This window comes from Eupeodes corollae, chromosome 3 (genome assembly GCF_945859685.1).
Source record: "Eupeodes corollae chromosome 3, idEupCoro1.1, whole genome shotgun sequence".
NCBI lineage: Eukaryota > Metazoa > Arthropoda > Insecta > Diptera > Syrphidae > Eupeodes > Eupeodes corollae.
The window spans coordinates 91,667,908-91,684,196 of record NC_079149.1 but is presented as its reverse complement, the minus strand read 5'-3'; the positions used below and the strand labels follow the sequence as shown (position 1 = coordinate 91,684,196).

General features: G+C 33.7%; 1 protein-coding gene across 3 annotated transcripts in view; it reads left to right on the top strand.

Annotated features, from left to right (window-relative positions):
* The window catches only part of LOC129952858 (phosphatidylcholine:ceramide cholinephosphotransferase 1-like), a 127,172-nt gene that overhangs the window by 71,150 nt on the left and 39,733 nt on the right, over positions 1–16,289 (top strand). The window contains exon 1 of one of the 3 annotated variants that reach the window (XM_056065743.1): positions 467–1,636. The exons of 1 other annotated variant lie outside the window; for it this stretch is intronic. In XM_056065743.1, coding sequence (XP_055921718.1) covers positions 1,535–1,636 — 102 coding nt within the window. In that variant the 5' untranslated portion in view covers positions 467–1,534. Of the gene's footprint in view, positions 1–466; positions 1,652–16,289 lie in introns of those variants that run through there. One more of the 3 variants, XM_056065742.1, reaches the window with a different exon arrangement.

Sequence of the window (16,289 nt, the reverse complement as noted above, 5' to 3'; positions counted from 1 at the left end):
TGTTTTATATCTCTAACATTTTTACATAAATTGTTCCTTTCATCAACTATTGAATAAACAATTGCACAAAACTAATCTGATCTGTCAAAACTTCCAGTATTTTGACAATACAGCATTTTATGATAAAGTATTATGACCATACATTATAATACAGGATTTTGACCATACATTATTTTAAAACAAACATTTCAACCCGCTCCCTAAAAAATCCACTAATCATTGACTTCATTTAAGCACAATGACTCTCTTAATCGCTTTTAAATCTCGAAACCAAAATTTCAATTATGAAAACCAATGATAGCTTTTACTAGCCCCTTACCCATCACGACTTTTTTTCGTTGTTCGCCACTTGATGAATTTAAACAAAACAACTCACATGGCAACGCTGGCTCTCGTTGACTGGTCGTCGTCGTCGTTTAGTTGAGTTTGAGTTTTCGTTGAGAAGATTTTCTCGATCAAAACAGAATCAGTGATCAGTCGCAGTTTGAATTTCAGTTTGTCAATTTCAACAACATCCAACATCAACAACATCATCCATACCCATTCTCAATTTAATTTTAAATAATTTTACCTGATCTGATTGTACGGTTCGGTAATGTTTGTGTGATTTGTGATTTTATTTTATTTGCTTGTGGACTGTTTCCGTCGCTCATCAAAATTAAAACAAAATAAACAAAACAAAAATCTATTTTAAATTTGAATTTAAAGATCTTTGACCAGATCAATCATTTATTTGAATTCCTTTGTCGCATCATCGGCATCGCGATCGCATTGAACCCAAAGTAACGAAGAAGAAAAATAAAAAGAAAAACCGCAGGTTGTGAATTTTCCTGTTTCCCTTATGTGAAAACCTGAAACCTTTAAAATTTTCCGAGTCAGTTCCATTTTCTTCGTGGCAATTTAAATTTTCCCCTCCTTTCAAAAAAAAAAGAAAAGAAAATGTTCTGCTTTTATTTTTGTTGATTGCACGTTAATCGAATTGAAAAAACAAAATAAATTTCGATCATACGTTTTTGTCTGTACCTCAGAAAAATATACATAAGCTAAGCTATACACAAAGAAAATGTGAAAGAAAAATAAAAACCATACCTGCCTAAACATTTTGAAAAATAAAATAAAAATTTAAAAAAAAGTGTGCAAAATCAGTGGCAGTGCCAACAACAACAACAACAATAAAAGAAAAGTGAATTCAAAAAGAGTTTTTCATAAAAATAATTAAATTTTTTGTTGTTGTTTGCCTCATTCTTGTGTTTCATTTTTGTTTCACATGCCATTATTTATAAAACCGACGAAGAATAAAATAAAAGTGAAAATAATAAACGAGCGGATATAATTCACTCTCAGTCTTAGTAAATGTTAAAAACATATTCAAAGTGTTGTTTTTTGAATACGAGTGTTTTATTACGTTAAATCGTCGTATTCGTATATTGAACTAAGGAAAAAAACGTACAAATTCCATAACGGAATTTTTTAAATTTGGGTTACTTTGTTTTATTTTTGCAAAATATATCGTTTATTAAAAAAACTCAAATTCATGGCATCGTCTAATAAAATTCGACGGGATTTTATTAAAATGCTTAATAATAATGGATACTTGAGCTGTACGAGTAGCACACCAAAACGGAGGGAGTACGAGGTTAGTTTGACTTGTGTACGTTTGTTTTAATTTTGAAAAAATACTAACAAATTTTATTCTTTTGTTTAAACACAAAGTATAGTTTAAAAAAAATCCAATTCCAATGAGGATTGAAGAATTGACAGAGAAGAAGATAGAAAGACAAAACGAAAAAAACGTTGCCGTGGCTTCTTAAGTGTGAAAACAAGAAAGGGCTTACGCATGGGTTTAATGTTCAGACTTGAGGAGAGCTTGAAGCATGGTATAGTACATGATTCATGCTGATTTTTGCTTTTCGCTGTTCAGATAAGTAGGTTCCTGACCTCTACTATATATTCGTCTTCTTGCTTACAACTAATTTCTACCTACTTCGTTGAATAATGTTTATGACACCACAAAGCTTATTGAATATTCTAAAGAATAAAAGTAGGTAGAATAGAATTATAGTAACTTTTGTAGGTATACCTATTTTATAGCTAGTAATTATAGTTAGATAAGTCAAATTAAGTCGTAATAAATAATTTGATCTTTGGCAAATAAGTAAGTATAATGATTATTCGGTACTTAAAGCTCGAAGTTTCTCAGGTCTGATTTTAGACCTTCCCATACAAAAAATAATTAGTGTATGGGTACCTACATAGAACTTAAAAAAAACAGGTAGTTTGTTCATGCGATTGTTCTATGACAGATATTTATTTAATGATTCGAATATCTAGGTAGTATTGAATTTTTAAAATGACTAGAGACTAAATGTCAACCTTAATATGTTAAAAATAATTCAATATAAGAAAACCTACTTCTAAAATATTTTAGTTAAGGTTTTTTCAAAAGATTTTTGGGCAGAAATTGTTGGTCTGTCAAATCTTAAAGAGTAGACATGATATTCTTTTAGCGAGAGCAAAACAGCCGAAAAAGTATGGAACAGTTTCCTGGCAAATATTGGGCAGGTTCAGATGACATAACGCAACTGGAAAGTAAGGCAAGTTTTTGGTATTTGATTGGCCAGCTTTCAAAATGTTGCTTTCCAATTAAGGCAACTTTATTGGAAAGTTAGTCAAGAAAAATCAGCCTAACTATCAAATCAAGTCTACTTATGTCAAGATGACAGTTGATCGTGTTTTTTTATTTAACTGCGAGCTGAACTTTATTACTTGATTTATTTATTTTCGGCATAACTCTATTTAATGTTTTTTGTAAAAGGTTTTAAAATACAAATCGTGATGAACTTGTAGCTCGCCTGAGAAGCGTTTTGAAGACAATAATGTTTTTGGTAATTTGTTTACGATGAATTAAAGGTAGAAGAGGTTAGTGAATTAAAGTTCCAAATTTGAAATGTATGACACTTGAAAATCTAACTAGTGGCCTTAGTCAAAATTTACTTTCAAAGAATGCAGTATGAAGTTCCTTATATTGTCTGAACCTGCACATTGTCTGCAACTTAGTCAATGCGCAGCAAATCGAACCTACGACTCTAATAATAGTCAATATGACATTTGACCAGACCAACAATTTCAGTACTAAGACATTTCTAGGGTAAAATTTGTCAGCAGAGCTCTCGCCTGACCAAAGCTACTTAATTTATGTAGTGTGGAAAAGTATTTCGGCAACAATTGTTGACTATTGGCAGTTTTCGTTAAGGATGGGAACAGACCTAATGAAACAAAAGTCATGTTTAAATCTCTTGGATAGAATACAAAAAAGGACTTTAAAAATGATAGGCGATAGAACTATAATTGAAACTTTTACATCGCTAGAACACCGCCGCATTTTTCAAGCCATTCGTTGTTTTATCGATATTTTTACAATGAATGTTCTGTTGAGTTAGCTAGCCCTTAAACAAGTCATCCGTAATACTCGCACATCCGAGAATGCTCATCAGTTTACCCTTGAGCTCAATTTCGGTCAAGTATAGATATTCTTTCTTAAATCACACATCGAGAATGTAGAATGCTTTGGCCACCTCTGTTTTTCCCTCCGATTTTGATGTTCAGAACTTTAAGGCCAATGTGCATCGGTATCTCCTCTTCATTCCCTATTTTCCTAATGCTCGCACTGTGTTTAAATATAAACTTATAAAGGGTACTAATAACCCCTTGAGTGCCTGTAAATTATAACAAAAAAAAAAACAGTCTTTACAAAAGTTAAAAAATAGATCAAAAGACCTTAACAAAACTAAGAAATTACGAATCTTAAAAAAAGAGACTGGGATGTCGATTTTTCTAAAACCCTATAAAAATATTTAATTAATATTAATTACAATGCTTTATGAAAGACCATTTAAAGTCGAAAACTTTCTTTTTTCCTAGAACTATTTCTTATCAGTTTTTTGTTGTTATTGTAGGTTTTTGTGTTTTGTAGAAAAAGTTGTGATTTTTCTAAAACAAAAAATCGCGATCCCGCTCTTCTGTCACAGCTAAATGCAAGTCATTCTGGAATTCGCCGCCCGCTGGATTCACTTCCAGGTCACTACGATTACAGAAGCTACATTCAGCCGCCCCTATTTTCCACCTCGATTCGGACAAAAGTTGAGAAACATACAAAATCGTGAAAAACATGCTTCTTTTCAAAACTTTAAGATCAATTCTTAACAAAAAAAAGAAGGAAAAATGATTTTACGTTCGGAATCTGTAACTAAACTTGAAATAGGATTCATTTTGAACTAAATTGTTTCAAAGTTAAAAGTCCATACGTCCATAAACATAGTTTAAGTTACATTAATTTAAGTTACAATTTAATAATTTAAGAGAAAATTTAAGCAAAATATAATTTTATACAAATTATTTACTTTTATATTATTAAAATTTTAGGTTGGGATATTAGGCCATTCCTCCATGCAACTTTTCTGCACCCATTCACCAGACCGTCCATCTGTTTTAGTTTCACTTTCATTGAAACCATCCCATCCCCAATGCTACCTGTTAAAGAAAAAATGGTTTTCGCCACCATACTGAATGAGAGAACCGATAGTTGGTAAACCACGGTCGTCCCACTCTCACGCAGTAAAGTGATACTTCTAAAAAAGACTGTTTTTGTTTGGGAAATAAAATTTCCGCAACAAATCTCACCTTTTCCTCTAAAAAAAGAAAAAAAAATGTTTGTTCAAAACACAAACGACTTGCAAAGTACAGTTAATTCAATTACTAAACATGCTCTGGCAGATTTTCAAACATTAAATAAAAGTAAATAAAAATGTGAATTGTTACGGACAAAAAAAAAATATCAAGTTAATTTTTTATTTGGGACTTAATCATTTTCTGCCAGAGAGTTAAAAGGTTTAAGGTCTTTCATGTGCCACAATCTTTACCAGTATTATCTTACAGGACATACGTCCAAGGGGATAAGAGTTTTCGGATTTTAAATGGTCCGACATACTTTGGAGCTAACTTAACTGCGTAGTAGTTTGCCGCATTCGACAAGTCGAAATTTCTACGCCAAAAAATATCATTTGGGGGATATTGAATATCTCTTCTCCTGAGGTTGTATGTTTCTGCTGATTTCTTGGACGCTGTTCGAAGTTTGACAGCTATGTCCGCCCTAAGTTTCCTAAACCTTTCTCCTATATTTTCTTGTGATACTATACTATTGTTCTTGTCTATGTCCTGATCACTAAGTTTTAATTCCTCTCTATCACTAATTGACATTTCTTTGCTGAAATTAGCATTATACGGTGAAACTCCTAATACTTCATGTTGAGAAGTGCGTATAGCACAAGCTACTTCTCGGAAACATAAGCTCTGGACGTAGTTTTGATAATTTGGTTTATTCTCTCCGCGGATTTAGCCTGAGGATGGTAGTGTGGGGTAAACCTAATTTTGGATGAGTATTTCTCACAAAGTACACTAAGTTCCCTACTTTTGAATTGCGGACCGTTGTCACAAATGACAACCTTTGGAACACCAAATAGTAAATATACATTGTAATCTAACTCCTTACATACTGCCTTTGCAGTTTAGTTAGATAATCTTCGACGGTTGGTACTCGTATGTACATATAACCTCTATTCGACTTGGGTAATTGACCCACTAAATCCACACTAATAATCTCCCACGGAGAAGAAACTCCTATTCGTTCCGTCATAAGACCGGCTGGTTTATCATTAATTGGTTTCACTTGTTGACATACCCTGCAGTTTCTAACATAATTTGTTATATCTTTTCTCATTTTTGGCCAATAGTATTTCCTTCCTATCCTAGCAAATGTTTTCCTAACCCCCATATGCCCTGCTAATGGACTATCATGACATTCCTTCAAAATATTTAATCTATCCTTCTTCCCTACTACTAGCTTCCATTCCTCATTGTTTTCATGCACTACTACATGTGTCGATTTGATAAACTTATATAATCTGCCACACTCTACTCTCCAATTTGGATAATCCAACGGATTCAACTCAACTGCTGAGATCATTTTTACTACCCAAGGGTCTAAATCCTCAGCCGAGATACCAGCCATTACTGGAACTCCTCGAGATAACATGTCAGGCACGGCATGATCTTTTCCCTTGCGATGAATTATTTTAAAATCGAACTGCTGAAGCCGCACTGCCTAGCGTGCTAATCTTCCTTGTGGATCCTTGAGATTACTTAACCACACGGGTGAGTAATGATCTGTAATCACAAGACCTTTTCATCGTCCTCAAAAGTTTGAGTAAGTACGGCCCCGATACCGTAATCCGACACGTCAGTTTGGACATCAAATGGAAGACTGAAATCGGGACAAGTTAAAATTGGAGCCGTGATTAAATATTCCTTTGCTTTCCTAAATGAGTCTTCACATTCTTGCACCAATATTTTGCAGATGATTTCAATATCAGATTTTATTCCCGACATTTTCAGTCTAAAACCTATTCTTACCAATATTGGCAGTACTTTTAAAAATTTGTTATTTTTTATAAAACAAAATACTGATTGGATTTAATCTGACGCTAAAAACAAAATTTTGAATAGAATGAAATAATTTTGAAGTCAATGCCTTCATTAATTTTCGAGATATTCAAATCGAACAAATTTTGTTTACTAATTTTGAGTAATATTTTTTGTAGATTTTTATTTTTTATTAAAAAAAATGACAATTTTTGATTTTTCTAAAGATTTTACCGAATGCGCAAAATTTTAAAGAACTTATTGTTTGCACTAAAAATAGTAGTTTTCTAAATATTTAGCAATTTACATAGTGACTCCAAAATTTTAAACTTTTCCTTTTTGAAACAAGTAAATTGCTAGTTTTTTCTTTTAACAAAACGCCGGCATCCGAACATGTCTAAATAGTGACAGTTAGTGAAAATAAACGAAGCAAAAAAGCTTAAACGAACCTGTTGAATGGAATTCCCAACTCTATACTGGACAATTCCACAAATTGAATTTAGCAAATTGCTAAATTTTAAAGTAGCCATTCCGTGATTTTTACTTAAGCAAATTGTTAAGAGATATTAAGTAGATGAAATCATTTAAAACTAGATAAATCATTTTTAAGCTTAGTTAATTGCTAAAAATGGCTTTGACATTTTACTTAATCGTTTAAAATTTTGCGCCAATATCTTTAATTGTTGTCAAAATATTCGATTCGAAAATAAGTTTTTACCAACTTTCAGTAGTGATTTTATAGGTTTTTGTTTTTTTTTTACAAAAAAGAAATCAAATCGTTTCTTCGATTTTTCTAAAAATGTTACCAAATGTCAAAAACACTATTTTTCTTCGCATACAATTTTGTTAAAGGTAATATCATTTCTTGTTCGTACGATATTCGAGGTGATCAATATTTTGTTTAGTACTTTTGCGTTATAAAAAAAACCATTGATTTATTTTTTTTTACAAATTTATATTAATTTGTTATTACGTCACATTTTCTTTTCCAAAATTATATTGAAGCAGCTAGCGTTATGGGCTTGTGAAATATTTTTGGTCACCCAAAATTTTCACCCTTTAAATTTTTTTAGAAGTCGTTCAGCCTCTTTCTATGTTATTATCTATAAAAATAAATTAGCTTGAAGTCGAATTTTTTATTGAAGTCGGGATTTGAACAATGGTAACCAGAACATACCTACGCACGCACACAAAAACATCACTTTGAAAATCTTTGATTTTGATATTAGAGACCTTAAAACGTCAACAAATGTCAACATTTTTAATAACTTTCTATGGGAAGGTATCTAATAATATTAAAAAAAAAACTTAAAAATAAAACGTACAATGTTGTAACGCCATTTAAAACTGACAATTAAGAATAAGAAAATTTGGATCAATTCCTGAGACCTAGGGTTTTTCATATTGATAAACAATATTTCTAAAGTCTAAAATAAAAAAAGTTTGATCACCCCGCCACATGTCGAAAGATTTGAAGTTCTTAGTATGCTACTGACTTTCTGTTTGTTTTCGAATTCTTGAAAGTCATTTTGGCATTCTCAACATTTTAAAGCAAAAACTTTGTATAATTCGAATTTTGAGTACATTTTAGGACATACTTTTTTTCTTTACTAATTACATATCAGGAAACCGAAACTGTCAAATTATTAAAGGGTCACCAACATTTTGACGCATAAGCAACAATAAACGAAGTTGAAGTGTAGACTTGGGAACTTTTATCTTTCTCTGTTAGTTATAATATAATTATTTGGAAATTTACATCAGCTTGCGCTGTCAAAAGTCTATTTTGTCACGTTTGTCACATTTATTTGAAGTGATATCTTATTGTTAGTATTCTGGTTACATTTACACTATCTCTCTCCTTCTCTCTGAATAAAATATACAAAGTGACACGCACTTGAAATTTGTTTTCATATTAATTGTTTAGGAGGCAAACTTTGCAATTTTATAAATTATAAATGGGGTATTTTGTATTCTTTTCTACTCATTAACTAGGTCCGTACTCACTTTTTGAGTTTATTTACAAAACAACAATAAAACAAATAAAAATGGGAATGTACCTTAGTGTGATTTTGTTTAAAAATTAATTACGTAATCCATGTGAAATGATTTATTGTTAAATTATTTTAAATACATTTTCTGTAGAATTAAAATATCTGTCAGTCTTTGTTTATTTGTTAAAAAATGTGTTTACGTTCATGGCTTTTAATTTTATTACATAATTACCTTCTAAAGTAAGTGAATATAAAGTAAAACTATAGTTCCTGACTCTTATAATGGGCGGTTTTTTAGGACGCGAGCTTTTCTATCTGGCAATACTTTTTTAGAGTTGTTCATTTTGACAGCTGTCACTTTATTTATTCTTGGTTTGGTTTGCCATTTTATAATAGACCACTTCCTAAAAAACTTTTGTTAAACATGCATTTATTTTGAAAACGACAACATAGATAGACAGATAAGGAATAAATTTTAAAATATTCGTCAAAACAAGATGAAATGATAACATGTCAGAATGAGTTGCCTTATAAGCGTCCCATGTACAATGTCTGCATCAGCTTTTTTGAGTTTAGCATACATACAATTTAAATGAAAATATTCATAATTAATTTCGATAAACTAACCTGTTTTTCTAATACGATTAAAGGTTTTCCTAGGTAAGCGGAGGGAAAGGAACGGCCATAATTAAAAAATGTTCTGACTTTAAAAGAAAAGAAATATTGTTGAATTATTTTTAATGTAAACTTGTGCCTTTGGCTTTACAACGACTTTATACCTAATTCCTTTTCTTTTAAAACGTTTTTAACTATCGATGTTCTTCGAAAATTTACTGAAGTTACGATTTGGAATGGAAAAAATGTTTGTACTCTTGTTTTATACAAACCACGTCAAGTTTTTGAGAAACAAATTTTTATAATTCGAGACAAAAACTTATACAAAAAGTTTTTCAATTAAATGCCATTTCATCAATATTCCGTTAACAAATTTTCAAACGAGAATTTCATCGTATTCGGAAACTTTTACGAATTCCGAAAACCGTATCAGGGAAACCGTTCGTAATTCAAAATTGTATGAGAGTTTCCACTACTAACTTATTTAGTTACAGTTTTTATCGGGGTTTTCGATTACGATCCAAATTCTCAATAATGTTGATTTAAAAAACTTGATCTAATAGAAAAAGAGCCTGTAAAGACGATCAGGGGAACATCGTAGTAGAACCGCAGTCCATGCTGAGAATATGGAACGATCACTTTTCCAAATTATATAACGGCGATGACGAACCGAATTCCGCTGTAAGGGAATTCAATCAACCTCGGCGACGCAGATCAACAATTCCGCCTACCCGACCTTGACGAAGTGAAGATAGCTATATCTAAACTTAAGTCAAACAAAGCTGCTGGAGCTGACGGCATCGCTGCCGAACTATTCAAAGCAGCAGGCGATGACTTGGTAGGGAGCATGCACCAACTCATCTGCAAAATATGGTCGGAAGAAAGCATGCCCGATGAGTGGAATCTCAGCATAGTGTGCCCGATACATAAGAAAGGAGACCCCCTAAACTGCGCCAACTACAGAGGCATCAGTCTCCTTAACATTGCGTATAAGATCTTCTCTGCTGTATTATGTAAACGTCTGAAGCCATTCGTCAACAACCTGATTGGTCCTTATCAGTGTGGCTTCAGACCAGGAAAGTTCACTATCGACCAAATATTGACACTATGGCAGATCTTGGAAAAAACCCAGGAGCTTCAAATCGATACCCACCATCTCTTTATCGATTTTAAAGCCGCGTATGACAGCATCTATAGAGAAGAGCTCTACCGAGCAATGTCTAGTTTTGGCATCCCTGTCAAACTTATCCGTTTGTGCAGAATGACGATGGAGAATGCACGCTGCTCTATCAAGGTCGGAAAAGATCTTACCGATGCATTTGATGTCAAAAAAGGTTTTAGACAAGCCGATGCACTGTCATGTGACTTCTTCAACATCGGTCTGGAAAGAATTGTGCAAAACTCAACCGTCAACACTAGAGGCACAATCTTCCAAAAATCCATCCAATTACTCGGATACGCAGATGATATTGACATAATTGGAAGATCAAAGCGTGATGTCAGTGGAGCGGTTATGAGCATTGCGACGGAAGCGAAGAAGATGGGTTTAGTGGTCAATGGGGGAAGACCAAGTATATGCTGTCATCAAAAAAGGACACTGAACGACGACGTCTTGGACAAAACGTCACCATGGACAGCTATAACTTTGAGGTAGTTAAGGACTTTGTCTACCTAGGTACCGCTATTAATGCAGACTGCGACACCAGCGCTGAAATCAAACGAAGAAGAACTCTTGCAAATCGCTGCTTCTTTGGACTTAGAAGGCAATTGAGAAGTAAAGTCCTCTCTCGAGCATGTAAAATCACCATCTATAAGACACTCATCATCCCGGTTCTCATTTATGGCGCTGAGGTCTGGATCCTGTCAAAGAAAGATCTTAGGATGCTTCGAGAGAAAAATTCTTCGGGTGATTTTTGGTCCCGTACGCATAGATGGAGAATGGAGGAGAAGATATAACGACGAACTGTACGGGCTGTACAGCGACACTGACCTAGGTAGCAGAATTAAAGTCCAACGGCTAAGATGGCTGGGTCATGTAGAGCGGATGGACATCAACGCTCCAGCCCGGAAGGTCTTCGAATCCAATCCCGAGGTACGGCGCAGGAGAGGAAGACCGCGACTCAGGTGGCGCACGCAGGTGGGAGAGGAACTCAACCAACTTGGCGTGCGAAACTGGAGACAGCTAGCTAGGGACCGAGCTGGCTGGAGACGCTTGTTGGTTGAGGCCCAGGTCCGCCCCGGACTGTAGCGCCACCTTAAGTAAGTAAGTATAGAAAAATTATGTGGTGAGATTCCAATTCACGACAAATTATTCCTTTGTAAAAGTATGGTGTAAAACACAAACTTTATTTTGTTGATCACGATAAAGGCAATTCACTATTTCGCTAAACCATAATTCGTTGGTGAGGCATGAATCGAAAATATGCTTAGATACTTTGAACTTTGGCGAACCAATATTTATGTCTTAAATTTTGCTTATAGATAGATGTGTGTGATGTCTTCTGGTTCTCCGGTGTTTCAAAGGATACAGATTTGTGGAAGATCAGTTCGATGTGGCATAAAGTTAAAATTCAGTCTTAAGATTCGGGCTCTAAACATGTAACTAATAGCCTCAGAGGAAAATTCGTTACTTAAATAAGCCTGTGATGTTATTTGGTGGTTGAGGTTTCTATAAACATTTCTTGATAATGTTGTTAAGGCTCTTGAAAGATGTTTACTGAAGATATGTTCTTCAGTTCTGGCGATCAGATTATATATGAATGCCATTGATTAAAAATGGACTCCAAAAAGAATAGATTACTGCCATTTGAAGAAGCTATCTGGTTCCATTCTTTAAAAGGGGAGGCATTTGTTTGCCTAAGCCTTGTCATAGTGGATTTGTAAAGGCTTCTTTCATCACTCCCCATAACTTTCAATATGTAGGCTGAGTTGGTTTTAAGTTTTGTAATGTAAACAGGTGTTATGCCAGACTCAGAAGAAGGCAATCTGAACAAGCGTTTGAAGAAATACCTTTGCACGGCTTTAAACTCCTCCAGTTGTAAATATCAAAAAACTTGGGTGCCGTACCACATGCAGCAATTAACGGTTGCATGGAAAACACGATATTTGAATTGAAGATCGATTTTTCGATTAGAGTAAAACTAATGCCATGTCCAGTTTAGAGCTACTTTGTCTTCGTTGCTTCTTTCTTTCACGTGTTTCGAAACATTAAAATTGTAAGACAGCAAAACTCCAAGATATTTTAAATAATGAACGACTTCAATAGGAGCGATGTTTAGGGGCCAGTTTCTTCGCGAGTCTTCTTCTCTGACGCGGTTCAAATATCATTATTTTTGTCTTGTTAGTATTGACGCAGTGACTCCAGGATTCACAAAATATATTAAGTTTGTTGATTTGCAGCTAAAGGGTAGATGTAATTTCAGCCAGTAAAACTAAAACGTCGGCGTAGAGCAAAACTTAGATTTGTATACCGGCAAAGAATATTCCACCCGGAAGAACATCAAAAACGTCATCAATGAAAAAGGCGAATAATATCGGCCTTAATATACACCCTTGGGGGACACCTGATGTTTTTTCAAACCATTCAAAGAATTAAGTTCCGTCCCACACTGATGCAGTAGATGAGGAAAGAAGTTAAAATAATGCAACAAGAATTTACGTGAACTTCTTAACGATGACAGTTTGTACATCAAGGTAAGGCTGCTTTAAAATCCACAAAACAGGCATATCATTTTTTTTCTGCTTGATCGATCTCTTGGCAATAACGATCGAAATCCTGCCTGGAAAATGGTGACTCGGTTGTTGTTCTCAATCCATTTTGCTTATATTGATGGTTACATTCCTAGATCATCTTTTTAAAAATAGTATAATTTAAATGCTTACAAGGAATTGCTGAAAAGTACTGGCTTTTCAAAGATGGAACCTTTTAAATTTGATGGATTCCTTAATTTTTCTAATTTTAAAGATAGTTTATCTACAAATAAGATCAAATAGTTCAAAGGGCTTAAAAGATGAAGTCATCCACTACATTCAATAAAAAGTAGAAACTTTTTCCTATTTTGTGACAACATTAACCCAAATATCAAAATCACACTTAAAAATCTCAAAATATTCAAACCTAAATGTACATAATTCAGTAAGGTTATCATCGTTATGACGAAGCTATCTTTTTTATTTATCGAGAAATGTATGTAAAGAAAGAGCAATTCATTCATTCATAAAAGCTTCAACATACTATTTACACCAATTACAAATGTCTCAGATTACACGACAAAAATAAAATTCAAGTCCAAACTTATCGACCAAACGTTATACATTCAAAATGTACGATTCAGTACAAATGTACTTAAATGCAAGAACACATGTACTTAAAATCAAGTTTTTATAATGCCCCTATAATAATATAATTCCAAACAAATTCTTTGCTTAATGAATCACTTTATCTTACTGTAAACTTGACCGCTTGACATCCGTTTCTAAAAACAAAAATTGATTGTGCGGCAAACTCTCGCATCTTTTCCACACTTAATTAAATACCAACTTTTGTAGATACAACAACAATTTGTATGTACGAGTACAACAACATGTGTCTGAAAAAACTTGTTTCTTTTTTAAAGTCAGTTTTATTAATTTTATGTTAATTTTTCTCGCGATAAACCAAAAGACAGGTTACCCATGAAGGTTACTCAAAATATAAAATACCCAGTCATCTGAATTCTGAAGTCTTGAGATCAAATCGACAACTGGTTATTACCAAACAAACTTTATACCAACGATAATGAAATTGGCATTAAAACATGATACAGTTTGATCTTATTTCTATTATCTTTTAAATTTTTCTTCCCGAGATATAGTATATTATAGGATATCTTACATTAAACTGTTACTGTTTTAATTGCACTTACATAAATGTCATATCACAAAAAGTTTAATTTTCTTTCGAATTGAATTTGCAAGGCAATGTAAGTTACTAAAATACAGGGACGCACTTAAGATGGTCACTAAGGCTCTTATTGAGAAAAGGGCCTAGTGACTTATAACTTTCAGCAACTGTGCAAGCAATTTCAGGAATTAAGACAACCAATTCAAAAAGACTAACTTAAGAATAACTTTCCAAGACCCTTAAAGGATTTGTGATTTTCTCGAAAGAGAACGTATCCGTAAAAACAAACTTTTGAGTTGGAACAGGCAGCAATTGTGAGCCCAATATAAATATCTGATTACTCAGTTATCGCATTAGGAAAATCGTGGTAATGTAGCACAACGCGATAAGTGCAATTCCCAATATATTCTATTAATAATTTTATTGTTTAGAAATGGGTCAATGCAGCTTGCGTACTCTTTGAAGAAATACGTCTACATATGAAAAAGGGCGTATCAGCATTTTTTGCATCTGGGTTCCACATTCCTTCAATGTAGAGGGAAGTTAATGTTGCTATCATACAAATGTCGGGTAAATGCTCGCCAATTAACCCTAAAGATCTAAGATCGAAAAGTCCATCAACACTCCTTCTAAACACCCAGAAAGATTGCGTGTTCTCCACCTCAGAGCAAATATTTATACAACATTTCTAAAAAACGGGGTTACACACTCTACTAAACACCGTCGAGTACTCCCTACATTAAAAAGAATACACTATGATTGCCTACTTTGACATTGGAGGCGCCTTGAACAACATGGGTACATCTGCAATAAAATTAGCAGATGTATGCTTCTCCAAGGCGATGAGCTGTATAATTCCTAATAATAACCTTCCTTTTTTAAAAGGTACGTAAAGTTTTAATATGAAGCTAAATATCTGGGTTTCATTTAAGGCAAACAAAAATTGAATTGGAAACGTTATACAAGAAAGAGTCAAGAAAACTATCTGTAGTCTCTTTTCCTGGCAAAGTCTCGAACGCATAGTTTATACACATCGGTAACCAGACCGATCCTACTGTCCGACAGCATTAGCGAAAAACTTAGTAAAGTCCAGCTTGCCTATGTACTCATATAAGCGGTTATCTTCGAACGACTCCATCAGAGACACTAGACATCCTACTTAATCTGGTACCCTTAAAAGATATTCGACTCATATCTTTGTTATAGTGGACTTATAACAGAATTGATCTATCCGTGATTCTTAATTGTTTAGAATCAATTCCAAGGCACATAGACTCCCGACTATAGTTTGATAGAAACTTCCAGACTTCTTTACCTTCCAGATCTTTCTATGAGGATAAGGCATTCTTATTTAAAAGATGGATCTTAAACTAACGAGATGGTTGGTGAAGACGTGTTTTCTGAACTACTAACATTAAGTCTCGTATTCCGCCTTCAAAATCATTATAGAGTGTTCCATGCAGAACTTATGTCGATTAAAGAACTCTTTTCCTGGCTTAAAGAAAACGTGATATGAACTTCTGATATCTGGAATTTCTCAGACAGTCAGGCTTTCATACAATCTTTAGACTTTGTTTCTATAAACTCTATTTTAGAGTCCAGAACTGTCGATCATCTCTAATCGAAACGGAATAACAGTTTAACATTCACCATTGCTGGGTGCCGGGAAACAGAAAAATTCCAAAAATTGTAAAGCAGATCGCTAGGTGTAAGATTTTGCTAAGACAAGACGCTATAAAGAAAACCAACATCACGTGGAATAACATCACCTTGAAATCTCTAAACACATTTCATATTAGCTCGATAAAAGGTGTCACAAACGGTAATGTCTAATAGAAAAGCATGCCATGTTTCTAGGCGTATTTTCAAATGACTTATACAGAAGCTGTATTGACAAGAAAGATTAAGAAACAGTTCTTTACCTCTTCTTTATATGCCTTGCTCAAAAATTTAAGAAAATTTTTCTACCATTTCAACCTTACCTACCAAAGGAACGTTATTGAACAGATTTCTCAGCACTCAGCAGTAATAAGTCAAACTATAGTGTCCAGGATTGTAGCCGGCGACGTATTCAAATATTCAATTTGAACACCATTTTATCGCACTTTCCAGTGATTTTCATTCGATAAAATTATCGAATGTCAAAGTTACAGAACTGATATGATTCGATAAAATCAGCCCTATCACGAATTTCGTCGAACTCGGAAACTTTTACGAATTCCTAAAAAAAACTATCACCAAATACGATCGTGGCAGAAAAATTCTGAAACGGATTTCGTGATCAATTTTTTCGGAATTCGTAAAAATTGCCAATTACGATG